This window comes from Rutilus rutilus, assembly GCF_951802725.1.
Source record: "Rutilus rutilus genome assembly, chromosome: 3".
NCBI classification, from domain to species: Eukaryota; Metazoa; Chordata; class Actinopteri; order Cypriniformes; family Leuciscidae; genus Rutilus; species Rutilus rutilus.
In genome coordinates this window covers 36,258,446-36,284,991 of record NC_140211.1, presented here as the reverse complement: position 1 = coordinate 36,284,991, position 26,546 = coordinate 36,258,446, and the positions used below count along the sequence as shown (strand labels likewise).

At 37.5% G+C, this 26,546-nt stretch overlaps 2 protein-coding genes across 3 annotated transcripts; both read right to left on the bottom strand.

The window, feature by feature from the left end:
• Window positions 1–389: 389 nt before the first annotated feature.
• phka1a (phosphorylase kinase, alpha 1a (muscle)) lies at window positions 390–19,322 on the bottom strand. Of its 2 annotated transcripts, XM_084404399.1 has the most exons (34): window positions 19,083–19,220; window positions 18,782–18,917; window positions 17,440–17,598; window positions 16,901–16,948; window positions 16,206–16,374; window positions 14,139–14,221; window positions 13,962–14,042; window positions 13,240–13,338; window positions 12,974–13,120; window positions 12,822–12,875; window positions 11,189–11,311; window positions 10,157–10,252; window positions 9,906–10,013; window positions 8,873–8,951; window positions 8,651–8,785; window positions 8,388–8,497; window positions 8,012–8,156; window positions 7,831–7,909; window positions 7,571–7,734; window positions 6,405–6,575; window positions 5,630–5,718; window positions 5,399–5,544; window positions 5,142–5,295; window positions 4,902–4,981; window positions 4,735–4,813; window positions 3,830–3,959; window positions 3,607–3,708; window positions 3,364–3,479; window positions 3,181–3,219; window positions 2,783–2,836; window positions 1,552–1,713; window positions 1,121–1,174; window positions 823–1,023; window positions 390–714 (listed from the first exon to the last, which is right to left on the bottom strand). In XM_084404399.1, the coding sequence occupies exons 2-34, from the start codon at window positions 18,857–18,859 to the stop codon at window positions 541–543; spliced, it is 3,708 nt and encodes a 1,235-aa protein (XP_084260525.1). In that variant the 5' UTR covers window positions 18,860–18,917; window positions 19,083–19,220; the 3' UTR covers window positions 390–540. The 2 variants fall into 2 exon arrangements, with proteins under 2 accessions (XP_084260525.1, XP_084260526.1); XM_084404400.1 differs by lacking the exon at window positions 3,181–3,219 and having other exon boundaries at window positions 19,083–19,322.
• A 2,243-nt stretch (window positions 19,323–21,565) lies between these two features.
• Window positions 21,566–23,833, bottom strand: leap2 (liver-expressed antimicrobial peptide 2). The gene is made up of 3 exons (XM_084405656.1): window positions 23,651–23,833; window positions 23,065–23,231; window positions 21,566–22,601 (listed from the first exon to the last, which is right to left on the bottom strand). Exons 1-3 carry the CDS (start codon window positions 23,717–23,719, stop codon window positions 22,562–22,564), a joined length of 276 nt encoding a protein of 91 aa, XP_084261782.1. The 5' UTR covers window positions 23,720–23,833; the 3' UTR covers window positions 21,566–22,561.
• Window positions 23,834–26,546: the final 2,713 nt, after the last annotated feature.

Genomic DNA, 26,546 nt, shown 5'->3' with positions numbered 1-26,546 from the left:
TTATACAGTACCTTTATTTATATGCTGGAAAATAACCAAAGTACAAAAATGAGTTCCATACTTAACAGACCTAAGTCAGGATAGACGTCCATATTAAATTTTACATGGATGAAAATGAGGCTGCAAGAGATACACCTACAGTCTTTACAATGACATGCACTATAAACATACTAGATCACAAGTCATGTGATTTTCAAAATACACTACTTGTTTTACTTTTATCAGCTGAATAATCTGCATTTTGTTCAATACACACTGAACACACTGTCCTCACTGGCTAATTCCTGTCACAAATTAAATATGGCGCTACCCTCACTATAAGGTCTATGGAGAACCTATTAGAGGACTACTGAGTGACAAGACAACACCATCAAACTGAACTTCCGAAGCATGTGGTCAACAAGTTTATTCAGTCTTGTTCAAAACGGTCACATATTTTGCTCTGATCATCCACCTCACACAAATATATCAATAACTGCTCTAAAACAGTGGTGTTTTCACTATACAATAAAAACAATACTATTTAAAAACTTCATGGTATCACTGTACGGTACAGGCGCCGCTAGGCAGAAAGTCCTGGACGTAGGTAGCCACAGCTTTAGTGAGGTAAGTCATGGTGCCATAGCGGCCACTGGGTGCAGTATCATATAGGAGCCGGCAGATGCCTGTAGAGTGATCCTTTTCTAAAATACTGTCCTCTGCACCTAGATCCTTCTGCAGGACGGAGAGAGAAGAGATATTTTAAATATTTGTTGATAATATATTGTTGATAACACATACCATAATATATACCATAAATTATTTTTAGTTAAATACCCATACCTGGTCCTTGAAGAACATGTCATTGGCGATGTGAACAACCTTCTCTATGTGGATGATGCTGCCAATGCTTTGTATGTCCACATCAGCCAGCATTGTAAGTACCAGGATCCCTTCCACCAGCAGCTGCCTATATTCAGGCTGAGGGACACGGTTCAGCACCCTTTCTACATGTACCGCAAACTTAATCTCACCCGGGGTCATCTGGAGAGAGGGAGAGTGGTGGAGAAGGAAATTTGCAGTCAAAGTTACAGAAAGCAATTAGCGCAACATGTTAAAGGATTTTTAAAAGGGTCCAAACCTCTCTTGTAGTAGAGGATGGGAGCACAAAGCCTTCTATTGAAAGGCCATGACACTGCGGGGAGAAAAAAAAATTAATGTATTTCACCATTTTGCATAAAAATATTTTGCTATCCATTATTTTTAACATAAGAGCAGACAAGATCATTTGTAACTTTAATGTACGAGGCTTCCAGCATCATCGGCTTACAGTTATTTTTAGCTGTACAAAACAGCTCATTATGATGCTTGATATTACAATATTATTTTAAAGCATTGTCGTAATTATAAACTCATATTTGTACCATTTACAGCACTTGTTATTCTTCTAAGTCTCACATAATCACAGAAAATAGCTTACTGCCGCGTTGCAAAATGAGGTTGATCAAGGTCAAGTATTTTTTCAAACTATTTCATATGTTATTAACATAACACTGCTTTAATTGTTCCAACCTTCTGTAGAATCTTCCAGACTTTTTGATAAAAGCCCACAGGAACTCTGTTGAGAGCACCATCAAGCCGCCTTCTGCGCAGCCACTGGCCCTGCCGACTGTCCCGGGACACACCGACACTCACCGAGCTGTCAAACCCATCAATTGAAGGCATCCGGTACCTCTGCAAGTCACATTTTAGCACAGGTCAACAATTTGACCAATTTCTTGGTTAGTGGTATGACGTACTGTATTATTCAAGAAATGGTTTCTTCATGACAAATAAAATGAAAATCTACTTCACAAAACTTTGCTCTGGTGATTAGGAAGGCATGTGACTTTATTCTGGTGTTTACAGACACCAAGTTTGACTTGGTTTAATAGAGTGGTTAGAAGCATGAGCATCCGGTTATATAGGAACATCATTAAAGAAAGGTGGTGGTAACAAGTTGAACATCTAGTTTATTAAAATGATAGAGTGCTGCAGTGATGACATATTTTTTTGTAGGCCAACCCAGAACTTAGCATCAACCTGGTTCCCTCGACAAAAAAAGAGCACAGGATTTTCCCATTAAATTATTGAGGAAATAAGGTCTGTGAAAAAACAAAAGTTTATGATTCTTATGCATTTTGTCCATCAATATAATCTTCACAAATGTAAACACCTTTTATGAATTTTGAAGCGTAAATACAATCAGCGAAAGTAAACCGCTAAAGTTAGGCTATAAACAAACTACACCACAGTCGCATGACTTAAATCTCACCACCACTAAGCTTCTGGAAACTATTTCTATCTTTATTTAAAATCTACAAGTTGGAAAGTTTGAGTTATAATAGTTTGCAAGGATGCGAGTGAAAACACAAGGCTGTAAATGCGGAGTAGTGAGTAGATGAATTTACCTGTTCGGTGTGATAACGTTTAATTTCCCAGACAACCTTTGTAGCCCCATTTGGTCAATTGTTAGTAACACTTCAACTCACAAGCTCGGTTAAACTGATGTCGTACAATAAAACATGAAAATATCTTGAGCTTGTGTTAATCACAGACCTTATTACAGGCTTTTAACCAAAAACCCATAAAAAACACCTTTTCTGGGTTTTAGGACTCATTCCTACAGCACATCAAATAATTAAATTGTTCAGGCACAGACTATTTGCACATTTTGCAACTCTTTGTAGCCCAATCTTACCCTTCAAAAAAATCTAAGCAAAAAGTAAATATGGCTTTGAAGAACTAAGCAGTAAGCACTTACCCCTGGCTCCATTGTCCATTCACTTCCAGTGTCGAAGGATTGACCTGATAATGTCTACAAAGGGAAAAGACAGACACAGGGATGGACAGTTTTACAAACTTTCTACATGACAAAACTCTTTTGAGCCTCCTTCCACAATTATGTTCACATTACCCATGGAATTAAACACCATGCCATGCACCTGCAGACCCCGTGAAACCTGTAATTTTTTTCTTTAATGCGATATCCAGATTTAAAATGAGATGTACAGTGGATTTCCTCCCATAACATTAACACACCCCATAACCAAATTGAGCAGCTTATGTCAGGTTTTCTCTTGACATTTTTGAGTTGTTGAACTTAATTTGAGATTAGACCACATTACATGTGACTGAGTCACGGCTCATTAGACACATCACCTTACTTTGGATCGACCATGACAATCGGTGATCTTCCAGCTGAAAACATTTAAACACTATTAAACATATAGAGACAAGACATAGTAGCTATAGTGTTTACACGGTTTAATTTTTCTGTCTTATAATTGTGCTTTTGTAATATCTGGCTTTTATGTTTTTGGTTCTGGATGTGCAGTCACCTACCATCTTCATGTCACTCTTCAGTTTGCTGATGCCTGCACGCTCACTCTTGGTGGCACCAACATTGCCGACCTCATGGATGGAGATGACAGGACTGGCGCCGGTCTCAACTGAACGAACTGAACAGTGAACATGCACGCATTCAGACAACCAAACCAACCAGAGAAATGCAATGCTAAATGTACTGACACGTATATTTTAGATTTTCCAGCTCAAAAGTACAGAAAACTGAGAAAAGTCACTCACCACTTCTCTGAACACCAAATTCTTTGCCGCTCAGAATGTGGTGGAGAAGATTCTTCAACTCAGAGGGACTCAGTTTCATAAGACTCTCAGTGGCCTCCTCACCTTCAACACACATAATATATATCAAATATTATACAAACATTATTTAAAAAAAAAACTATACAAACATCCTCAAATCTCCTAAAATGCACTATGAACACATGATGAATGGTAAATGCAGTACCTGAGCAGTTTAGAGATTGGGCCAGCTCAGTTGCCATAACCTGAATGATGAGGCCAATCCTCAGCCGAAACATCTCACTGAACAAACTGGGCTGCGTTCTGATGATCATCGCAAGGTACACTATGATCTCCTAACACATATACAAAAACAAACCTCAACAAATATTTCATAAGCAGGCCTGATAGGAATCAGCACACAGAATTTCACTGAAACCATGAATTATGAAATATTTTGGCTAATTTGATAATGCTTTCATCATCTACTGACATAAGAGTAGTTCTATTATCTCACAATTTATCGTGTTCAAATAGTTTCCCTCCACAATCAACAGAATAAGTGAAAAGTTCTGTGTGCTCTTGGTTAAAATATTTACATACACTATTGGTTAAAATATTGGGGATTTGTATTGTTTTTTGTAAGTCTCTTATGCTCACTTAGGCTGCATTTATTTGATCAAAAATAAAGTTTAAATAGCAATATTGTGAAATATTTTGACATTATATTTGAACATATTTTAAAATGAAATGTATTCATATGATGGCAAAGCTGAATTTTCAGCGTCATTACTACAGTAATGTGTCACATGATCCTTCAGAAATCATTCTAATATGCTGATTTGGTGCTCAAGTAACAATTCCTATTATTATCAATGTTGAAAACAATTGATCTGCTTTATATTTTTGTGGAAAACTGATAAAAAAAACAATCAGAATTCTTTAATGAATAGAAAGTTCAAAAGAAAACATTGAGAGAAAAAATATTTCGTAACATTATAAATCTTTAGTGTCACTTTTGATCAATTTAATGCATCCTCGCTGAATAAAAGTATAAATTCCTTAAAAAAAATCTTACTGACCACAAACTTTTGAACAGTAGTGGAAAATCAACATATGTTTGTGTGTAACCTGTGTGAGGATGGCGATAGTGATGTTGTTCTCGCTGGCTTGATCAATAAGTATGGCAAGTTGGTCAAGAGGCAAAGGCCTGCATAGAAACATCCAGATTACACACACAATCTACCAATATTGTGCAGCGTTTCAGTGTCATCTGAGCTGGGAATATGAAAACTCACGCAGTAATAGTCTTCTCTCTGGGCTCTGGCGGTAAACCAACTGTCAAGTGTTTCTGATGGGCCAGCAAATCTGAGCAGGCCTACAAACATGACCATCAAGCAAAATACAGAACAATTCATGAAGTACATTCTGTACAATAATCTTATCCTGTGAAGTAAGAGTGCCAATCTAACAGAAAGAGTTGTGAGAAATGCTAATAGCCGGTATTATAGTTCCTTTTACCACAAGCTTGTATTTACCCAGTCCAGTTCCTCCACTTTCTTGCGGAGCATGCCTGAAATCATACGGATGAGATCCCAGCAGCGTAGTTCTCCTGCCTTCTCATAGAGCTCCACCAGCAAACTCTTAACAGTGGTGCCGTTCCCATGCAGCTGAGTATCCCAATCCATTCCCCTGTGAGAAAACACACAACACATTAGATTTAATACCAAATAAAAACAACTCTATAGAGGTGTCCACACTCATAACTCTGATTCAAATGTGGCAAGGGACTTACTTGTCTTTGAAAAGGATGAAGAGGATGTCTGCCTGATCATGAAGGCTCTCGGTGTCTTTAAGCACTTGGACTAGACCACTGTAGTCAATGCCGCCACAAGTGTCCCGAGGCAGGTTATATTCAGAGGACATGGGCACATCTGGACTCTACAGAGTTCAATTAAACATATTAAAGAGTTTTCTGTCATCTCAGTATTTTTAAAAGATCCTTTGTGTGTTTGCATATACACACATGACTGGTCCGTGGTCCCGGGAAATCTTTTAGATTAAGCGCAGGCTGAGGGGAGCGGAAAAGCTTATTGGGAAGATACATGTGCACATCTGAAAAACAGACAAGGAACAAAAAAAGACAAAGCAAAACTGAATAGAAATGCAGACAGGCAAATGTTGTACTCTTTGCCTTGTTAGACAAATGCCTGATTGATTTGCTTCCAAAGAACAATTTTTTTCCCTTTTTCCTTCAGTATGCTTCAATTGTTGCTTGTTCACTCAAAAAATTACAATTCTGTCATCATTTAATCGCCCTCATGTCATTCCACAATATTTTGAGAAACGTCTCAGTGTTTTTCTGTCCATATAGTGGAAGTCAATGGTCACCAAAAAAAAGAATATCTTCTTTTGCTGACATGTTTGGAACGACATGAGGGCGAGTATACAATGATAGAATTGATATTTTTAGATTAACTATCCTTTTAAATGTAAAAAAGGATCAGGCTCTTGAAGCACTTTATGCAGCAGCCTGGCCAGGTGAAACTACACACCTTTAAGCTTTTAATGCTTTTAATTCCATTCATGCATTCTGCCCTTTATTTCCACTGCATCTTGCTTTGTTGCCTTTGCTATTTTTCAAATTAAAAAAATATATTTACTACTGCAATGATTCTATAAGCACAAAAGACCCAACTAATACATTTTGTGGTTCATTGCTGACTATTTGCCATATCGGTTGGTTGTTGCATCCCTAAAAATTACCCTTCAACGTGTAAGAGTTCATTAGTTCAGCTCACTGTGGATTTGGAGCTCCTTGGCTTTGTTCATAAGAGACACCATCTCACATGTCTTAGTGGCTACAGCCTTGAAGCGACTCAGTCCTTTTGCCTCTCCCTCGACTCTGAGTCTCCGCTGAGGCACTGTTGCAGTTAACAGCTGGTCCAGGTATTGTGCTAGATCATCTGTATCTGAGAAAGAAAGGGTTAGAAAAGTCAGGATAAGAAAGAAAGAGATGAGAGAAAGAGAGGTTGTTGGGTTGGAGGTGGCGATGAGCAGCAAGATGCTCAAGTAAAACAGTTTGCAATGCACCAAAACAGAACTGTTTATGTGACATTACAGCCTGCAGTCTAAAGGGGATGATACACGTGGCAACTTTTTGAGCAATGTTGCTGGGCAATTTTGCCGTCAACGGGCAACCAGGTGAGACAGAGCCCACGACCGATCTAAAGTATCCAGATAGAAATTTGTAGCCCATTCTCAATGGGAAATTGCCCAAGGAACATTGCTCAAAAAAGTTGCCCTGTGTATCATCACCTTAAGGGTAAATGCATTCCTTGGAGAATCATTCAAGCTTGATAATGCAGATTATTCGTTTTTTAAAAATTAATCAATCATCCATTTAATTTCTTACAGGAATTTGAAAAAAAAAATTAAATCACAAGAAAGTAATATAAACAATGCAAGAATCTTTAACAACATGATGCGGTTTTCACACTGCAAGTGCTCACTGCAAATGATCAACATAAAAATAACACATTTTGCAATGATGGTAGAGAAAAAAGGCTAAGATGCCAAAGTAAACCAGAAGAGTTGAAGGTCAGAGATGTTTAAATGTTGTGTCCAGCAAATTCTACACTATAAAACCTGTTAAGGTCATTTAGTGTACTTAAAATCCATTACACAAACTCTCCCACAAGACTCAAAACATCAAAATAAATAAAATGTGGGAACATTTATGCTAAAATGTAGCCTAGTCTTAAAATCAATGTAAAATGAGGCAAGTATTCAAAAATAACTAATGCATTAGAAAAGAAAGGAACAGAGAGTTTACCAATGTGAGCTATTTAAATCACAACCCTACATCAAGGACTTCAACTCACATTACCAACATCAGTATCTGACCATTTCAAAAGTCATTGTCAAACAATATCTCTTTGCCAGAATATTCTTTCTTTCCCCTTACCATCACTGAAGTTCAGGTCATGCACAGCACCACTAAAGTAGCTGTCCTCAACATCATCATCTTCATCCCAGCCCCTACTGGAGCGTGTCTTACCACTATCAAGGAAGCTCAGATGAGCACAACAAGACGTGGTCACAAACTCAGATAACTTTCCAGTCTGGATCCTAGCAAAATTAAGAGCAGCAAGCAAGTGAGCGGAGACTGCCCTTGAATGTGTATTGCTGATGACATTATATTTATTTACATCCTCATTATCTGACCTTGCCCCTCCAAAGTAGCCATCCTGAAGCTTCTTAAGTGTGGCCAGCACAGCAGGTTCCAAGTCTGTGTGGTCATGGTCTAAGAAGTTACACACAAACAATTAGGAAAAACCTACACACTTCAAATTTAATATTGTTTTCCATTGACCCTACATTACCAGAGGCACCAGTTTTTACTCACTAAGCATGGTCTGGGAAACAGGAAAGGTGACGGTAGGACGGCCAGTCATCCTCCAGCGAGAAGACAAGTAAGACAGGTCAGTGCGCAACATTTCCACGATCATCTTGTTGTCCAGGGCCAGATAGAACTGCTGATGATCTATGAACTACAGTACAGCAACGTGACAAACCCAGAGACATGAAGTAATGTGAAATCATGTGAAAAGAAAGAGAGAAGACAAAAAACATTTGGCCTTTAGCGTATATTTTAAAAGCTTTATGTGGGTCATTTCTGCCTCACCAACTTATTTTTATTTAACTTCTGCTGGGTGATAAGCAGTGGCTCTCTAAGTCAACATAAGGCTCAAACATGCCTAGTTCAGCACATTATGATGAACCTGAGGTGTGAAGCTAAAGATGGTGTTGCGGATGATGTAAAGCTTGGAGGTTCCCAACACGCCAATCCTACGGTAAGGTCTGCCGGTCAGCCCCAGTCTCTCATTACGCCCTTGGAGAAAGGCAAACACACACATGCACCCTAATTACATGAAACAAATATTTGTGTCAACTAAAAATATAGTTGACTGTCAAAAGCAATAGCGTGTTTTTGTATTTCTTCAGACTAGTATCCAGTGAGACTTTATAGTGTACCACTTCCTACCTAGTCTGGCATAAATGTGGCTGAGAACCCGAGATGGCTGCACTCTGATAGGGTGGATGTCTGCCACTGTCTCCACATCAATCCCATTCTTCTGCAGGAGTGCCTTAATATCTTCATTCTCAGCAAGGACGGACACTTATCAGAACAAAATGCAAATATCAAGATGAATTTTAACCATGCAATGCATCACATGTGCTATTGGTAAAAAAAAATGAAAAATACCTTGAACAACAACATCCGGTTTAGGGATGGTTGAGAACCTGCGGTTTAAAGGGTCTATCTCTCCAGGAGCCAAAAACCCCTGAAATGGATAGGAAAGGTAGAGGTGTTTGTCATACTTCCCCCAATATAACTTGGTACGAAAGATCGCGTTAAGCGAATATTTTAAGTCATTGACTGATTTTTTTTTTTTTTTTTTAGCAGTGACTGAAAAATATCGGAAGGCCGTCCATTTTGACAGATTATACTGAGGGTGATCTACTCTAACTTGTAACTGTAATTCCCACCCCTGTCCAGTTGGTGGCCACTGGTGCAGAAGGAGGGCATGCTGCAAATAAATAAATGCATAATCTAGTCTATAGGCTCAACCTTTAAGTTAAAGGCACACTATGCAAGATTTGTACCTTAATATAACAGCTTCGAAATCATTTCGATGGTAAACGAACTCGTAGTAGGGCGAATCATCCCGATAGCAAAGCAGGGGGGAGCATAATCATGTCTTCCACGTGGCAAAACCAGCAATGCAAGTTTGAGAGGTGGCGCCCCGACAAATCTCGCGAGAATCACGACTTGCTTTACGGCACGACGTCACGTACATCAACAACATATGAAGCAGCCTCTATGGAAGACACTAGCATGCACTTCAGACGTGAATCATGGCAGAGTCGACGAAGAAAACGAAGAAAAAGCAGTCGGAAGAGTGCAGAGAAGGGGCGGCTCTGCGTGAGTGGTATTTACGACAGTAACGTTAAATACAAGTACTCCACAGCGACTCTAGGGGTCGCTGTTTGAGAAAAACAGAAACTGCATAGTGTGCCTTTAATGACAATTTTTTTCTGTTCACTTTTTTTTTTTATTAAATCAAATGTCTTATCATTAATATATGAAAATTAAAATGAAGGGTAATTATAGATTAAGATGGAATTTTTACGACCCTGTCCATCAAAATGACAATGAGAAAGTCTAACGCAACTAGTGCTTGGTACAAAGCTTTCAAACAAGAAGTATAGCAAAGACATGACCTATAACCTCTCACCTCTGCCAAAAGGTTGCCCAGGACATAAAGGGACTGGCCCCACTTCAGAGGGCACTTTCCCATTGGGATCCTCTCCACCGTGTGAGGATTAACATACTCTTCATCCACCTGAAATAATGGGAAAAAATTATGCTATCAAAAGTATAAAAAAGCTAATTTCATCTGAATTTAATCTGAGTTGACATGAATCCAGTGAAATTTCACTGATATTCCATTTTTTGTTTTAAAAAATCTATTTAATATTGTCTTACCTTATCAGGAGGAACACTATAGAGCTCAGGCAGCAGCCGTATACCATCTTTCTGTTTGATCATGATACCTTCCAGAGCTTCTCGATACTCCTGAACCTGAGAGGACAGAAATGAGCGACACAACCTTGAGAACATCTTGTTTGACTTATTTTTAACCTCCAGAAAGTCACTCTTAAGCTTTGCCTTTGCTAAAGTCTTTACAGTAGCTGCCAGAAGCCTCCTGAATTCTCTACAATCCACTTTATAAACTACACAACTTTTACCATGAAATGGTTACAGAAATGTGCATCATACACTAAATGACTGAGGATCTCATACTACCAGACTTTAAAGTCGTTCTGATTACAACACACTTCACAACACAAGCTCATTGCTAGAAGACACATGACAAATGAAAACAATAGGTGTTCTAAAACTGGCAAAAACATGTTTGATACCCTACAACTGCACAGAATCATAGCCTGAAGCTTTAAAAAAATGATAAAACGTCTATATCCATCACATACTGTACTATGCTGCTGCCTGTGAAATCTTTCAACTCCAACTGCCAAAAATCTGCAGACTGGATCTAACTAGCACTGACTCCTCCAGACTGCAAATTGGGGCAAAAATCTGTGCAACGGTAAGTTACCTAGAGTATTCCAGCCTTTACTAGTATAACTAACTAACTAAATGTAACTTTAACCTTACAGCAACAGTATCTACACTATAACAATCACATTAGCATCTGTACTAGCCCTTGCCACTGAGTCTTAGTATTTTGGTGATTTCAGTATCTTTAGCTAAATATTTAGCCAATTGACAATTAAACAACTTATGCTAAATATATCATGTAATAGGTTTGATTAGAAAACATCTGAAAAAAGTGTACTAAAGAATAGACAAACAATTCAGTAGCACTCAATTCTTGATTCTGGTTCTCTTTTGGCTAACCCTGGTAGAAATGTAGGGTAGAAATACCCTTAATTTTGATTATAATCTTTCATATTTCAAGAATGAGATGGATTAAAAAATAATGATTATGATTTTTACCTGCTCTGGACTGTTGATGAAGATGCCATCCAAGATTAGGTAGGTCCAAAAAAGTGGCCACTCGCATTCAATGTTTTCAAAAAGCTTCAGCTCAGCAGATTCATAGTACAGCCTGTTGGGGTCCTATTGGGAAAAAAGGTCATGCATTTGAAAAGTATGATCAACTTAGTACATTTAATGCATAATTAGAGATGACAAAAGTTACACAGCTACATATTTACATTTCTGTAATAATTCTTAATATTAAATATAATATTTAATGTATTTGCTGCTACATATTATAAAGTATCTGTACAACCCCATTTCCAGAAAGTAAAGAGTAAAATCATGAATCTGTGATTCGTTAATTCTCTTAAACCTTCTTGACAAAAAAAGAAGAAAATATTTCCATTTTTTTCACTGATGTAAATATATATATAAAAAAAATGTTATGGCTGCGACACACTACAAAATATTTGGGACATGTTTACCACTGTATCACCTTTTTAATCATTTGGGAATTGAAGATACTAAATGCTGCAAGTGGAACTTTTGCTTAATTTTGCCTGATACAAGACAGCTGCTCAACACTCTATGGTCGTCGTCGTCTCCTTTTCATGATGGGCCATACATTTTCAATAGGAGCAAGATCTAGACTGCAGGTGTAGAGTGTCTACGAAACCACTCTGTTGTTGCACGTGCAGAATGAGGCCTGTCATTGTCTTGCCCTAATAACCATGGACTTCCCAGGAAAGATGTCATCTTGATGTCTCTGTATAATCCCAATATATGCCTCCATGTCAGTGTTACCTTCACACACACGCAAGTCACCCATGCCGTTTGCACTGATGCACATCCATACAATGACAGATGTTTGCTTTTGCACCTGTCGCACCTGGACCTGGATGGTCCCTTTCGTCTTTGAGACTGAGAACCCGATGTCTGTTTTTCCCAAAAACAAGGTGAAACGTGGACTCATCAGACCACAGCACACATTTCCACTGTATTTTGGACCGTCTGAGATGAGCACGGGCCCAGAGACCTCAGTGGCATCTCTGCAAAGAATTGACGTATAGGTTTCTCTTTGCATAACAACGATTCAAGTTGCTTTTCTTGATGCAGTGGCAGATTGCGTTAAGTGAACGGTTTTTCAAGGTACTCCCGAGCCCATGTGGCTGTATTCAACACAGTAGCATGACGGATTCTCATGCAATGCCATCTGAGGGCTCGAAGGTCACAAAAATTCCTGCCTTGGCCTACTGGACTGAGATTTCTCTGGATTCCCTGAATCTTTTCACAATATTATGCTTGATAGATGGTGAAAGACCAAAATTCGTTGCAATCTTGCATTGAGATATGTGATTTTTGAATTGTTTTTTAGAATCTTTTCACTTTTATTTTACCTATGTCTCAACTTTTTTAGAGTGTGTTGCAGCCATCAAAATACAATTAAGTTGGTCATTGGAAACATTGGTAATTTTTGTACTTTTGTCAGTTTAATAAAGGTTTAAGAGAATTAACTAATCACAGATTCTTGATTTTATTGCATTTGACAAAATGTCCCAACTTTTCTGGAAATGGGGTTGTATAATTTCCATTATACAATTAAGATGTAAAGTGTGACCTAATTTGTCTGTGTATTGGATATACTGACCTCTTTAGGAGTTTTGTGGCCATCTCTAAGGAAACGACAGCAGCCATATCTTCCCTACAGACAAGAAATGCAAGTAAAAGGAATAAACCACCCTAGTGTCAGAGACAGACGGCTGTTAAATAAGTTCCTCATGTCAGAGATCAAGTTCTGACCTGGAGCTTGGAGATGATTTCCTCTTTAGTGATATTGACTAACTCCATGTCTTCCACAGCAAAGGCTGGATATGAAATGATGGACAGGAGCCCAGCATCCACCTCTTTAGATGTCGAAGCTCTGGGTAACAAGGAGCTCAGAATGGACTGAGAGAAATACGTGGTAGTAGGAAGATGGTAATCATTTTAATTTTTTTATTAAGCATGCTGATGCTGAAAAACAATGCATAGGAAAATCCAAAGCACTGAAATATCTATAACCTCACCTGACAGTGCTGGATATCATCTGCTAAGGCATGAACCACAGAGTCAGGTCCCCCTTTGGCCCCAAATAAATTCAAGTCATCTAGGGCTTCAAGTGCTGCCTGCAGTTACAAAGGGTCCATTCAGGGGCTGTTACAGTATTTTGTCCTAGCAAGAATCTCAACTCAATAGTCAGAACAAAGCCTATATTTATTCACTGTGAATTGAAATTCAGGGCCACAGACTACAAATTAGGCATAGCCTTCTCTGCCAGAGATTACTCTTATGTTTAGTGTTTAATTGAGGTTGCCACAAATTAATTTGTAATACTTATTTTCTAATTTCAAATGGGTACATTGTATCTAATGAGGTTAAGGGCTAGTTCCTTGCCCTTAAAATGGTACTCGGTCTTCTCTGACAGAGAACAACCAGAACCATTCTTCTCTAAGCAAAGTGTCGCAAGAGGAACAAATAGAACTGACACAAGCTTGCAGGTTAAGTTGGGAAGGAACATTAATACCAGAGAGGCCATGTAGAGGTTACATTACATGGGTTATGTTCATAAGAGACGTTAATAGACAGTGTTCATGAGCACACAGTGTGAACCCCCTCCCCATGCCAGTCTGAGAGTTCTCAGCTGCTCGAAGAAGGACTGACAACATTATGTGGAAATGAGTGTGCGAGAAAGAGAGAGAGAGAGACAAAAAGGACAATTCATTTGTTTATTTTGTTTCATTAGACTCACTTTAGCCATCCCGATTGAGCTGGCATTGAGCTCAGGGATCCCCTGATTGGTTTTGTCTCCTCTCTCCCACATCCCATAGTCCTGAGCAGTAATGGGAAAAAATGTCCGTCACAGACACACAGCGCCTCACAGCTAAAACATATATAAGGCCTAAATGATGAATACTGAGAGACTTACAGCCACTTTGTAAGCAGCTTCAATGTAAAACATCAGATTTTGGACCACATCCACCTCGTCCTGAGTGTACACTATGTGCAGCCCTAAAAGGACATAAGACGCAGCAAAGGATATATGTGGGAGAAGTTAATGCTGGGCTGAAGTAAACTGACAGCAGCCAATCAGATTCTTGGAATACTCTTCTCACACTGCTGTTTTGTCAATGACTAGTTAATCTAGTTAGACATGTACTTAAGTCTAGGGCCACACAATTACAGCAAAAATCTATTAATTGTTGGTTATTTTTCTTTCATTTTGATTAATAGAATTGAAGGGATAGGTCACTCAAAAATTACAATTCTGTCATCAATTACTGACCCTCATGTTGTTCCAAACCCATAAAACTTCAGAACTCAAATGAAGATATATTTAATATTCTCTTATCATTTTTGTCCATCCATTGAAAGTCCATGCAACCGAAACTTTCAAGCTTCAAAAACTTCATAATGTAATCCATATGAATTGAGCAGTTTAATCCTGTGTCTTCTGAAGAGACACAATTCTTTCATATGATGAACAGATTAAATTTAGGCTATAAACACTGATCAATGCACATACATAGAGCACATCAAATATGGTAAATGGAAGCACAAATGTGCTTGTTTAAAAAGACTCCTTGTTGGTTCTTGAACATCAAAGCAAGCACACTGCAATCATGTCTCTTCAGAAGGCGTGAATTAAACCACTCAATTCATACGGATTACTTTAACAATCTTTCAATGAACTTTTTGTGTAAGTGTAAAAGTTTTGGTGTAATGGACTTTTTAATGGAGGGACAGAAATCTCTCAAATTTCAGTAAAATATTTTCATTCATGTTTTAAAGATGAATGAAAGTCTTGTGTGTTTTAAACAACATTAAGGTGAGTAAACGATGGCAGAATTATAATATTTGAGTGAACTATCCTTAAATCAAAATATTTCTGTGGTAACAATTCATCATATTTTTGTCTTGGCTGAGATTGGCTACAGTGCTCAACCACTGCAAAAAAAGAAACTTTTTGAACACAATTAAGAGCTCACAACAACTCACAAGCCATGACTATAATCTTTACTATTTATCTGAATAACTGTGCAGCCCTACTAAAACCTTAGCTGTAAAACATGGACAAAAGAGAGATTTTACTGGTTTACAGGAAAAGAAAGGAAGCTTGCACACTTCTAAGGCCAGGACACACCAAGCCGACAGTCGGCCGTTGGGCAACATCGGGCTGTATTTGAGTGTCGGTCTGCTTAGTTTTTTGGTATGTTCTGCACAATTGGCACTAGTTGGGCGCCATCTGTTTTTTTTGGGCCGATTCAGCATGTTGAATCTGCGTAGGACCATCAATGAGAGAGAGAACTCTGATTGGCTGTTCAGCTTAGCGAACGAGTCAGTGCACGAGAATAAAAACGAAAGTGATGAAAGCGAGTGTGGCAAGCAGGGCGGGGCCGAGAGCCGTGGGAACGGAGCGGTTACTCACGGAGGAGCTATGGGAGGTTAAAGGAGGAGCAATGACAGTGAAAGATGAGAGAGGACCAAGCCTGGACTATTTATGTTGTGTTTTATGTTTTATTAACTGTTATAATTTTACGTCACCTTACCTGAGCATTCGAATGCACGAATATTGTCATAATGAGCCAGCAGAAAAGAACAAAGTATTCAGCGTGATTGATATTCAAAATGGTAAGCAAGCGTTGCTTTGTTTACGGTTCATATACAGTATCTGCAGTCCTAGTTTCGGTTTCCTTTTTTGAATGACGAAAATAGACTATTGATACCTGCTGATATAGACAGATATTCACATCTACGCAGGCACATAATGCACGTTGTTGTTGACAGTCGCCTTTAGTCCTTTTGGGGTGTTCAAGCACAGCCTTTTGGCCGAGATGCAGCTGACGAGAGGCGACAACACAGTCAGCTTTCGTCGCCACTAGTTCTTTGACGTAGGCTTGGTGTGTCCCAGCTTTAAAGGAATAACTGAGTGCCCTAAAGAGTCTCATGTGTCTTATGTCATGTTATGCAAGCTCTAAAGCAAGACCTGGAGTACCTGAGGCAGTCATCTGAGCCAGGAAAAGCAGGTAGACGGAGGTAGCGTCGAGCTGGAGATGCCCCCATTCCCGGTCACCCACCACAGCGGCACAGGTCTGAGTGCTATACTTGGCATGAAGGCTGTCCAAAGTGCTCTTACTGTATTTGAACTTCTCCACTTTGTCCAGCTGTGGGGGGACAAGAGAGAACACTTCAGAGCACTTCAGACAAGTGGTAATTTGTGTTACTATTAATATTGTAAATTAGGTAACACTTTATTTTGATGGTCCCCAAACAGAGATTCTATAAGTAACGTTGCACCTACATGTCAGCTAACTCTCAATAGAGTGTTAGTAGACTGTCTGCTTAATATCTGCTAACACTTTATTTTGGTGTTCCCCAACAGACATAACTGACTATAAGTTACTTTGCAAGTACATGTCAACTTATTCTACTAATCCAAACCCGAACCCGAACAGTCTACTATAATCAACTAATACTCTAATGAGAGCTAGTAGACATCTAGGTGCATACTTTACATATAGTCAACAGAATGTCTAAAAGCGACAATCAAAATAATGTGTAGCCGTAGATTATTACAATTTAAATGAACCGTTTTCTTTTAAATTATATTTGATTATTTATTCCAATGATTGCAAAGCAGAGTTTTCAGCAGCCATTACTCCAGTCTTCAGTGTTAATAGCTGATGGTACCTGTCGCATGATGCATTGAAGAAGTGCCCTCATTAATTTTACCACACTCTGAAAGAAGAAAAACAGAGATCAGTGCACACAGACTGCCTCCAAAAACAACACTTGGAACGGGCTCAACTGTGACCTTTCGGCTCATCGTTTAATAGCACATGCAAGAGTAACATGACACTTCTGAGCCCACTGTAAAAAGACAGCTTAGGTACACTGATACATACACACATGGGGCATGAAAAGACAACTGACCTTTCTTTTCTTTTTTTGGTTGAATATTTTGGTGTGGCATCTAATTTAAGATCATTCGAATGAAGATTATTCAACAGTTGTTACAGTTTACTCAAGTGATCACAGATTTTCATCCAGTCGAACATACTGAGTTTGTTAGTTTTGTTGACTATTCTGGGTTCTCTAGCATGTATGTATATATATATATATATATATATATATATGTCCTCATGAACAAATGTTGTTACTGAACAAATATCTTAAAAGTTGTAATGGATTAATAAAACAAAAACAACATATACCGTCCCAGGTTGTACCTGCTCAAGCTCGTAAGCTTTAGCCTTGTCTTCATCGCGGTCTGCATTCTTCCTGTAGGCCAAACTAAGAGCCCAGACAGACAGGATGCTGTAGACATTGTCCCTCACCCAGGCATCAGGCTGCTCTTTGCTTGCTGGTAACAGACCTGTCACTGGGTCCTACAAATTATCAATACAGCTAGTTAAAATGATTAATAGCTACATGATAAATCTGCTCTGCCATTGCACACTATCTAACTAATCAAGAAGCAAGAATTACCTTTACCACATACAGTAATACATATGTTAAACTATATATCATGTAGACTATTGTTCAATGTTTGGGATCAGTAAGAAAGATATTAAGTAAATTAATACATTTATTCAGAAATTATGCATTAAATCAAATTGACAGTAAAGGCATTTATATAGTTACAAAAAAAATTCTATCTTTCTATTAATCAAAGAATCCTGAAAAAAATGTAGCACGGTTTCCTCAAGAATATTAAGCAGCACAACTGTTTTCAACATTGATAATAGTAAGAAAGGTTTCTTGAGCAGCAAATCAGAATATTATAATGATTTCTGAAGGAACATGTGACACTGAAGACTGGAGTAATGATGCTGAAAATTCAGCTCTGTCATCACAGGAATAAATTACATTATAGAATATATTAAAATAGAAAAAAGTTATTGTATATAGCAATAATATTTCACAATATTAGCCTACTATTTTTACTGTATTTTTACCAAATAAATGCCGCCTTGGTGAGCCTAAAATACTTATTTAAAAACAATAACAATCTTACTGACCCCAATTTTTTTAACAGTGTAGTGTAATACACCTGCTTCAGAAGTTTTTGCCCTGGAATTTATTTTCATGGGTATTTTTTCTTTTCTTTATCTTTATGAAGGACGGTATATTATTTGAAACCATATAAATCACATAACGTGTTTTATTTATGTCAAATACTCAATCTGAATTTTGAATTAAATAGTAAATAAGTACACTAGCACAGATAAATAAATAAATTAACAGATTTACAGGATTAAGTAATTGGTCGATTTTGTCACTTTTCAGTGTCTATTTTTGCACCAAACCCTGGTCAAACTCTGGTCCTGAAATACCCTACACATGATGTAGATTTTATTATACATTTTATACAAGTGTTTGGTTGTTTGTTCTTAACAAAACACTAAAAACACTGACTGAACTGCAATATTTTTCTATAATGTACATGAATACAGATCCAAGAACTAAGATAGATAAAAAATGTCTACAGTAAGAACTTCAATGAACGAAGGCATGGTTAGTGAAAACAAGCTTTTTAGGGAAGCATCAGTGTAGAGATGAAACACTCACTTGATGACGCAGAATAGTCTGATGAACTATCCGCGCGTAGTTGTCAAGTTTAACTCCAGAATTGCTGCGACTCCTCATTTTAGTGCCTAGCAGGTTTGCGAAAAACCTTTATGCTTCAAAAACCGCCAACATCCTCCTGCAATAAACCAATGTGGACATTAAGAACAGGAGGCGAGCTGAACGAATTTGAAACCAAGTTGTCAAAGAGGGCTGCATGTAGGGACGCACGCGCTGCATGACCAAACTACAAAACGTGTTATTCCCGACAAAACTTGCGTAGATTCAGTAAACATAAACAAACCTGATCACGTAAAGGCAAAATCCGGAAGGAAAGTAAATTACTCATGCACACTCGCGAGTTACAGTCAGTTGGGAGGATCCTCCGACTTTTCAAAATAACAGTGAGCTCAACTTATATAATGTATAGCGACACACTTTTAAAAGCATGTCAGTTTATGAACACGTCTGAAAAAGCTTGAGATCTTGGAGTAAGTGGAGCAAAAACTTTCACCTCAAAAATTGTAGTTACACATCTATGTATAACAGATACAGAAAACGTCATATTCCTGACGTCATGCTGAACTTGAGTTCAAATGCACTATGCATGAATATTTGGTAAGGGGGGTTGGGGGTTCATTAAACACACGAAAACAAAGATTTGGCTATATTTTGTTATGTAAAAGAATGAACAAAATTTGATTGCTATTATGTAGCCTATGGAAAGTATATGCTACAATAGGCCTAGGCTACACAAACAGAAATGGGCAAACAATAAACCTAACAACTTGCAATTTAAAACTGAACTGGTGCAATATATTAAGTCTCTAAGATTCAAGAAATAAAAAGGCAAAGTGAATTGTAAAACACTTGTTGAAACTTTTTCCTTTGTTACTTCGTTTTCCCCTCATAATTTCGTTGGTTTAATTTATTTAGCTTAGCTATTTTATATATTTTGGGTTAATTAGATTATTTTCTTTGGCGCTATCATGATTGCAACAGTAAGAACACTTTGTAATAGACCGATGCTCAGTTATTTCCTTGTGCCAAAAGCACATTCATGTCTCGCTTGTGTCCACTAAGTGGCAGTAGTCACACCCTATCATGTTTCTAGGTCAGATTTCAATCATCGTTCAATTTGGTTTTTAAATTTAAATTTGTTTTAAGGAATTATTTGTTTGTTTCCTTACATCTCAACTTATGTCCTCTGAATTTCAAGAAAAATTATCTGAGTTTTTTTTTTCCATGTCTGCTCCGTTCATCATCTCACCTTCCTCCGTCTAAGCTCTAATTCCAGGCAGTGATTTGTAGCCACATAATTTCCCCCTTGCTTAATTGCTCTATCCCAGTTAATGTTGTTATTTTGATGTGTAGGCTAAATATATTTTTTATTTAATAAGTACAGTACCTTATTACTGAAAAGTAAGGCTTCACTTTATTTTGATGGTCCCTTTAACACATTCTGCTGACAAGTAACTTTGCACCTACATGTCTACTAACTCTCATTAGAGTGTTAGTAGACTGGTAGGGTTAGGGTTATAATAAGTTGACATGTAGTTGCAAAGTTACTTATAGTCAGTAGAATGTCTGTTAGGGGAGCATCACAATAAAGAGTTAGCAAATATTAAGCAGACAGTCTATTAATAAACAATAAAAGTTAGCTGACATGTAGTTGCAAAGTCACTTGTCTTATAGTCTACAGAATATTAAAAAGGGACCATCAAAATAAAGTCCTACCAAAAGTAATAATTATGTTGGGACATATAAGATTAATATTTTCATGTGGTATGGGTCATCTAGCACTTAAACCAGTCTGACAGTCAGGAGGAATGATAAAGATTACTAGGTACTTATCTATGATTTTATGAATTCCATAGTTCTTTGTCACTCAGAAGGCATGCTTAGACTGAGTATCAATCTGCTGCACAGCTCTGCCGCCATGTGACTTCATATATTATCTTGATCTGTCTTGCAGCAAAATTGTCAGTGATAAAATGCCAATTTCAAATTGTCATTTGAACATGAGCAACACTGATTTATACGTCTCTGAACGCTATCTCTATTTGTTGTACATGCTTGGCTAACCTTTTTGAAGTCTAGGTCTGCCATATCAGCCAAATGGCTGCTGTGTGCTGCGTGGGTCCCTGGTCTCAGTTCAGAAACCCTGATCACACCTCTGAGGCTTGCATGACAAATATGTATTGACTGATCACCACCTTGGAATTATACGGTTTTGCATTACATTCGACTTTGTAGACAGAACCTTTTTGTTTTCTAAATAAAAAGTCCAAAAACTGCAAAAAAGGTCTTCACTCTAAAAATACTTTATTTGTTACAAACAGGAGATAAAGAATATACAAACGGTACGGCTCTTTGCCTTCGTCAGTGTCAACATTTTCTTTATCTCCTGTTTGTAACAATATTCTTAGTGTGCAGACCTTTTTTTGCATTTTTGTACTGATATATAGCACCTAATTAGCTGGGAGAGCGCAGTGAGAGTTTTGATGAAATAAAAAATCCCCAAAAGTTATACAACATAATAAACATCACATATTGTAAATAAGTTGTCACAGTATAAGAATATGTGAATAACTCAATTTTGACAAAAATGTCAGATAGAACCTTATAATTCCAAGGTGGCGTGGCGTAAATAAAACTTTTCATTTTTAATGCACAATTTTTTCCCCCCAGTTTTTACTGGAACCGCTGCTGAGAAATATGCTGCATGGCAAACTGCAGTGATCTGTGCAACTTTGAAGGCAATAAATTGAGTTTGTGACACATAGGGAATTTTCTCAGAACACGTTTTTTTTATTTCAGAACTACAAAGTTCACTCATATGAGACATGCACATATAGAGTTACAGTACAGTAAATATTACCTCTTATAGAGATGTATATAGTCAGATACATAAAAATGGAGCTTTAGATGAACTGTTGAATCATACAAAATGAAAAGAGAAAAACAAATAATAAGTAAACAAATAAATAGTAAATAAGTAATCCAATATTGAAATGATGCTTGGAAATCGTGAGATGAGAAACTTATAACAACATAAATAGTGAAAGATAAATGAGTCTTAAATTAAATACTACAAACGTGAGCACACACACAAAGGCAAAGGATGGAGGTAAATGGTTAATAATATCTAGACACGATCAATAATGGCAACCTTTGCACTTTCTCTGTCCCTTTTCTCATAGACTAACTTTGGTTCAACGACTTTTCGGTTGAGCTAAGGCACTTCACGGTTTACGCTTGCCTTCACTTGCATATATAGCTTTCACGTAACATGATCTAATACTACAGACCAGTTTCCATGTTTAGACTGAGCTTAGTCCTGAGATGAGCTGTTAGTGGCAAGGGCCATACTCTACTCCAGGTATATCCAGGACACGGACTGGACTTAATCTGGTTCAGGGAATCTGGCCCAAAATGACATTCTTCATAACATATACCTACTGTATCACCCTCCCAGCACATCAGTCCATCAACAATGTAATTTGACTCTCACTAATAATGCTTCCTGTATATAGCAATACACTGTGCATGTAGGTTATGAGGAAAAAGTCCACGTTATGTAGCCTACCTTATGATAAGCCCAATCTTCAGAACATTACCTATTGCCTCCTTTGTGGCTTTAGAGGAGTCAGTCCTATATATCTAACTGATGATTAACTGCACATTCACATTCAGTTGCCCCTGTTGGTCATTGACTCAAGCTCTTGTCATGCATGATGGTGTAAAAACGTCAGATCAGAGAGGAAAGACGGAGTCTTCATTTTAGGAATTAATCGGTTGGCTGTAGGAACAGTGGCCTCTCCTGTGGATGAAAATAGACATAAAGAATCAGTGAATATAGTTCTCACATTTCTTGTTTAATAGTCTGAAAGTACTGCCAGCAAGAAGAAAATAAAACGTTTAATGTTTAAAGTCGGCATAAAAAGGAAGTTGCAATAGTCTTTTCTTCCCTATTGTGACGTATATCCAAGTGAAATGGCTTCTTGAACAGGAAACAACATAAGGCAGGACTTGATTGGAATTGTTTGGATGGTTTTGGTTTTGATCTAATGTGACGGGTTGTCCCGCCTCGTGCCAGTAAACACGTCATCGGAGAAGAGATGTCGTTGCAAGGGGAAGGGGAAGTTATTTTGGTTAAAGATTATACGAGGGCAAGTGGATATAAATAAATAACTGCACAGATAAATAATTTATTGCTCCATTCAAAAAAATTACAATTGTCCATTTTTCACCTTTGTCAAGGTGACTTAAAGAGATGCATTTACCTGCATATTCCTGTCGAGCACTCATAGTTGTTCTGGCAGTAGGCACCGTGAGGTTTAGTACCCATGATCCTCCATAATGGGGTCATTCGAGCAGTTCTCTTCAGTGACTTTTGAACTTTCTGCACAGAGGAGGGTGTGTCCAACTGTGGCAGAGGGCTGCAGGTCACCTGAAACACACAATGCATAAATGAGCTCTACACTAATAAAACTTAATATCCATTTCATAAAATAGATCAAATTATTTATACCCTTTCTGCAAGAGTTTGACTATTAGTTTGATCATGTCATTTTAATTTAACAGCAAAATCTAAATAAACGTTCTAAAAATGGTTCCACCATTTAACAATAATATAAATAATGTAACAATAGCATAAGAGCATATAAAATATTATTTTAATGCTATTCTTTTTTTTTTTAAAGGAATTGCATTAAGTAAAAATTGAACACACAAACAGAAATACCATCAAACTGAGATGGTGTAAAAGTGAATCATTTAGAGAGCCACGAAAAAACGTGTAGCTATTTGTGGCTGAAAAAATTTGTAGCTAAATATTAAAAATGAAAAAAAAAAAAAAATCATAATTACCTGCTGGACAATCACCAAAAACACCAGGCACCAGGCTAGAAGAGCCCCTCTGTGAATGTGATTCTGCATACTGAATGAATAGATTCAGTTGCTGTAACAGAGACACTGACGACAGAGATGATAATTATACTGTCTTATATACCCTCCAGTCAGCATAAGAGACTGCCTCTCCCTCATTCCTCTCACTCTCTCTCTCCCTCTCTCTCTCTCCCTCTCTGCTTTTTCATTGCCAGATGTGGCATTTGTTTGCTTAATGTTTGTGACTAGGATAATCTGATGTCCTCTGGGACTCTGGGAGAAAATGCAGCCAAAGTTGAGAGAAGCAAGGGATAAGGAAGAACGAGAGGAATGAAAGATAAGAACGAAAATCAGACATACTGTAGGCTTTTGGACATGTGCTTGTCAGCCTTTTAGAGTCCAATGCTGTAAATCTGCGGTTTCACCACAGTTTGTTGAACTGTATAATTTAGACAGCTATGCAATGGTATACTCACCGATTTAAAAACCGATGTAAATAATATGATTTATATCAGATTCTAATCAACATTTCCCATCCTGTTTCTTCAACGTTCCTTTGATATAGTTCTTCTATCTCCCTTTTATCATATACATGTGCACAGGGACCTTGTGTTTTAATAAAGAATAAAAAATGGACAAAAAACAAAGAGGGGAAAAAGACTGTGAACAAGACGCAGCAAAGATGGCAGCGGGTCAGATATGAGTCGGGCCTCTGATCCAGCTCATCACAAAGGTTCCACACTGACTCATGGTGTTTACTGGTTCTGATGCTTGTCATCTTGGGATTGTCAAATAATACACAGTACTATTTCATAAGCTGGTGGCCTTGTTTTCTAGCACAATTCTAGCATTCTAGCATCGCTGTGTTGGTCATAGTATTGTGATAGAGCTCAAGGTGAAGCTTATCTGCAAGTTCCTTCTTGTTCAGATCAACATTGTATTAAATCTATTCAGATTAAGTGTTCATTGAGGTCAAGCACAGCAATCTGCTCACAACACACTATGAGGACTGGCCTTGCCTCTTTATGCTTGTGGTAGTTACAGTACCATTCAAAAGTTTGGGATCACTGTTTAAAGAAATTAATACTTTTATTGAGCAAGGATACATTGAATTGATCAAAAGTTACAGTAAATACATTATAATATTTTAAAAGTGTTCTTTATGTTATTCAATTCATCAAAGAATCTAAAATAAGTATCATGGTTTTCAGAAAAATATTAAGCAGTGCGACGTTTCTTGAGCAGCAAATCAGTATGATTTCTGAAGGATCATGTGACACTGAAGGCACCATCACAGGAATAAATTACATTTTTAAATATATTAAAATAGAAAGCAGTTATTTTAAATTGTAATAATATTTTACAATATTATTTTATACAATATTATTTTTTTCCTGTATTTTTGATCAAATAAATGCTGCATTGGTGAGTATAAGACACTTCTTTCAAAAACATTAAAAAGTCTTACCGACCCAAACTTTGAACAGTTGTGTATATTTAATGGAAACTGAAAAGTTTAGAAAATTACTCTTTTTTTCTATTTACACAATCAGAGATGCTAAAGAATTTACTTGAATAGTCAAACTAAGGACACAAAGTGTGTGATTTAGGCCACTGAAAACATAAAAACGTTGCAGTATTTGAAATGTAAACCTAGCTCGATGAAAAATTGCCTTTAGCTATTTAGCAGCGTTGGGTAATCAGCTTTAACTGAGGTGAACAGAAACACCAACCATGTGCTTCCAAAGTTCAGTGGGCTTTTCTGTGCAATTCTACCAGGAAATCTGTATCCAACACCATCTGCACAGACGTGACTCCTCTGAAGGTCACTGGTTGGTTGCAATCCAGTCTCACGGCAGTTCGTGTACAGTACATAGTCACGAAATTGAATCTATTGATTCGTGTTCGTTCTATTTCTATAGGAAGTATATTTTGTGTCTGCACCACGGTTTTCTTTCTGCCAATCTGGAGCATTGTTTTTTTCTCATTTGTTATACTTTTTTTTAAAGGGGTGGTTGATTATGATTTCACTTTTCTAACTTTAGTTAGTGTGTAATGTTGCTGTTTGAGCATAAACAACATCTTGTTACAATGCTCAAAGTTCAAAGCAAAGGAAGATATTTGCTTTTAAAGAAATCGTTTTTTAAGAAATACAACAAACAGCTGGTAGGGACTACATGACATTCCTACCGGGTTAGTGACATCACCAACCCTAGAATTTACATAAACCCGCCCCCGGGAACACGATTTATAGATTGTCATTACAGAATATGCTAATCAATGACTAGAAGATAGTTAACTCCACATTAGCTATAAATTCATCAACTAACCATTCAAAAATGTCCTGTCGCATTCTACATGTTGTCATGAGTCTCTCCATAATTGTCTGACTCCGGTTTGAACATAAAAGGTTAAACTTTTTTGAAATTTTCAGTGCATGTCTGTGTGAGGTAAAAGGACACAACCTCTTGAAGCTCCGCCCTCTGTGCTGGGAGCAGCAGCTCATTTCCATTTAAAGGGGCACACACAAAAATGGTGTGTTTTTGCTCACCCTCAAAAAGTGACAATTTTACCATGCTATATAAAAAAATCTGTGGGGTATTTTGAGCTAAAACTTCACATACACACTCTGGGGACATCAAATACTTATTTTACACCCCTTAATTTTAAATTATACCACCCTTTTAAACTTTAAACGCTACATTACTCAACATTTAATCAGACATTTTTTTGTCCTTGTTTTTATTGCTTTATATTCTGTAGGCTTCTCACTATTGTAAACCATCGTCCGTGGTTCCTTCCAGTCAAAATATAGTAAATATATTCATTTAACGAGACTGCAGAGTTGTGCTACGGCTAACGCTTCTAAATGTTGCTG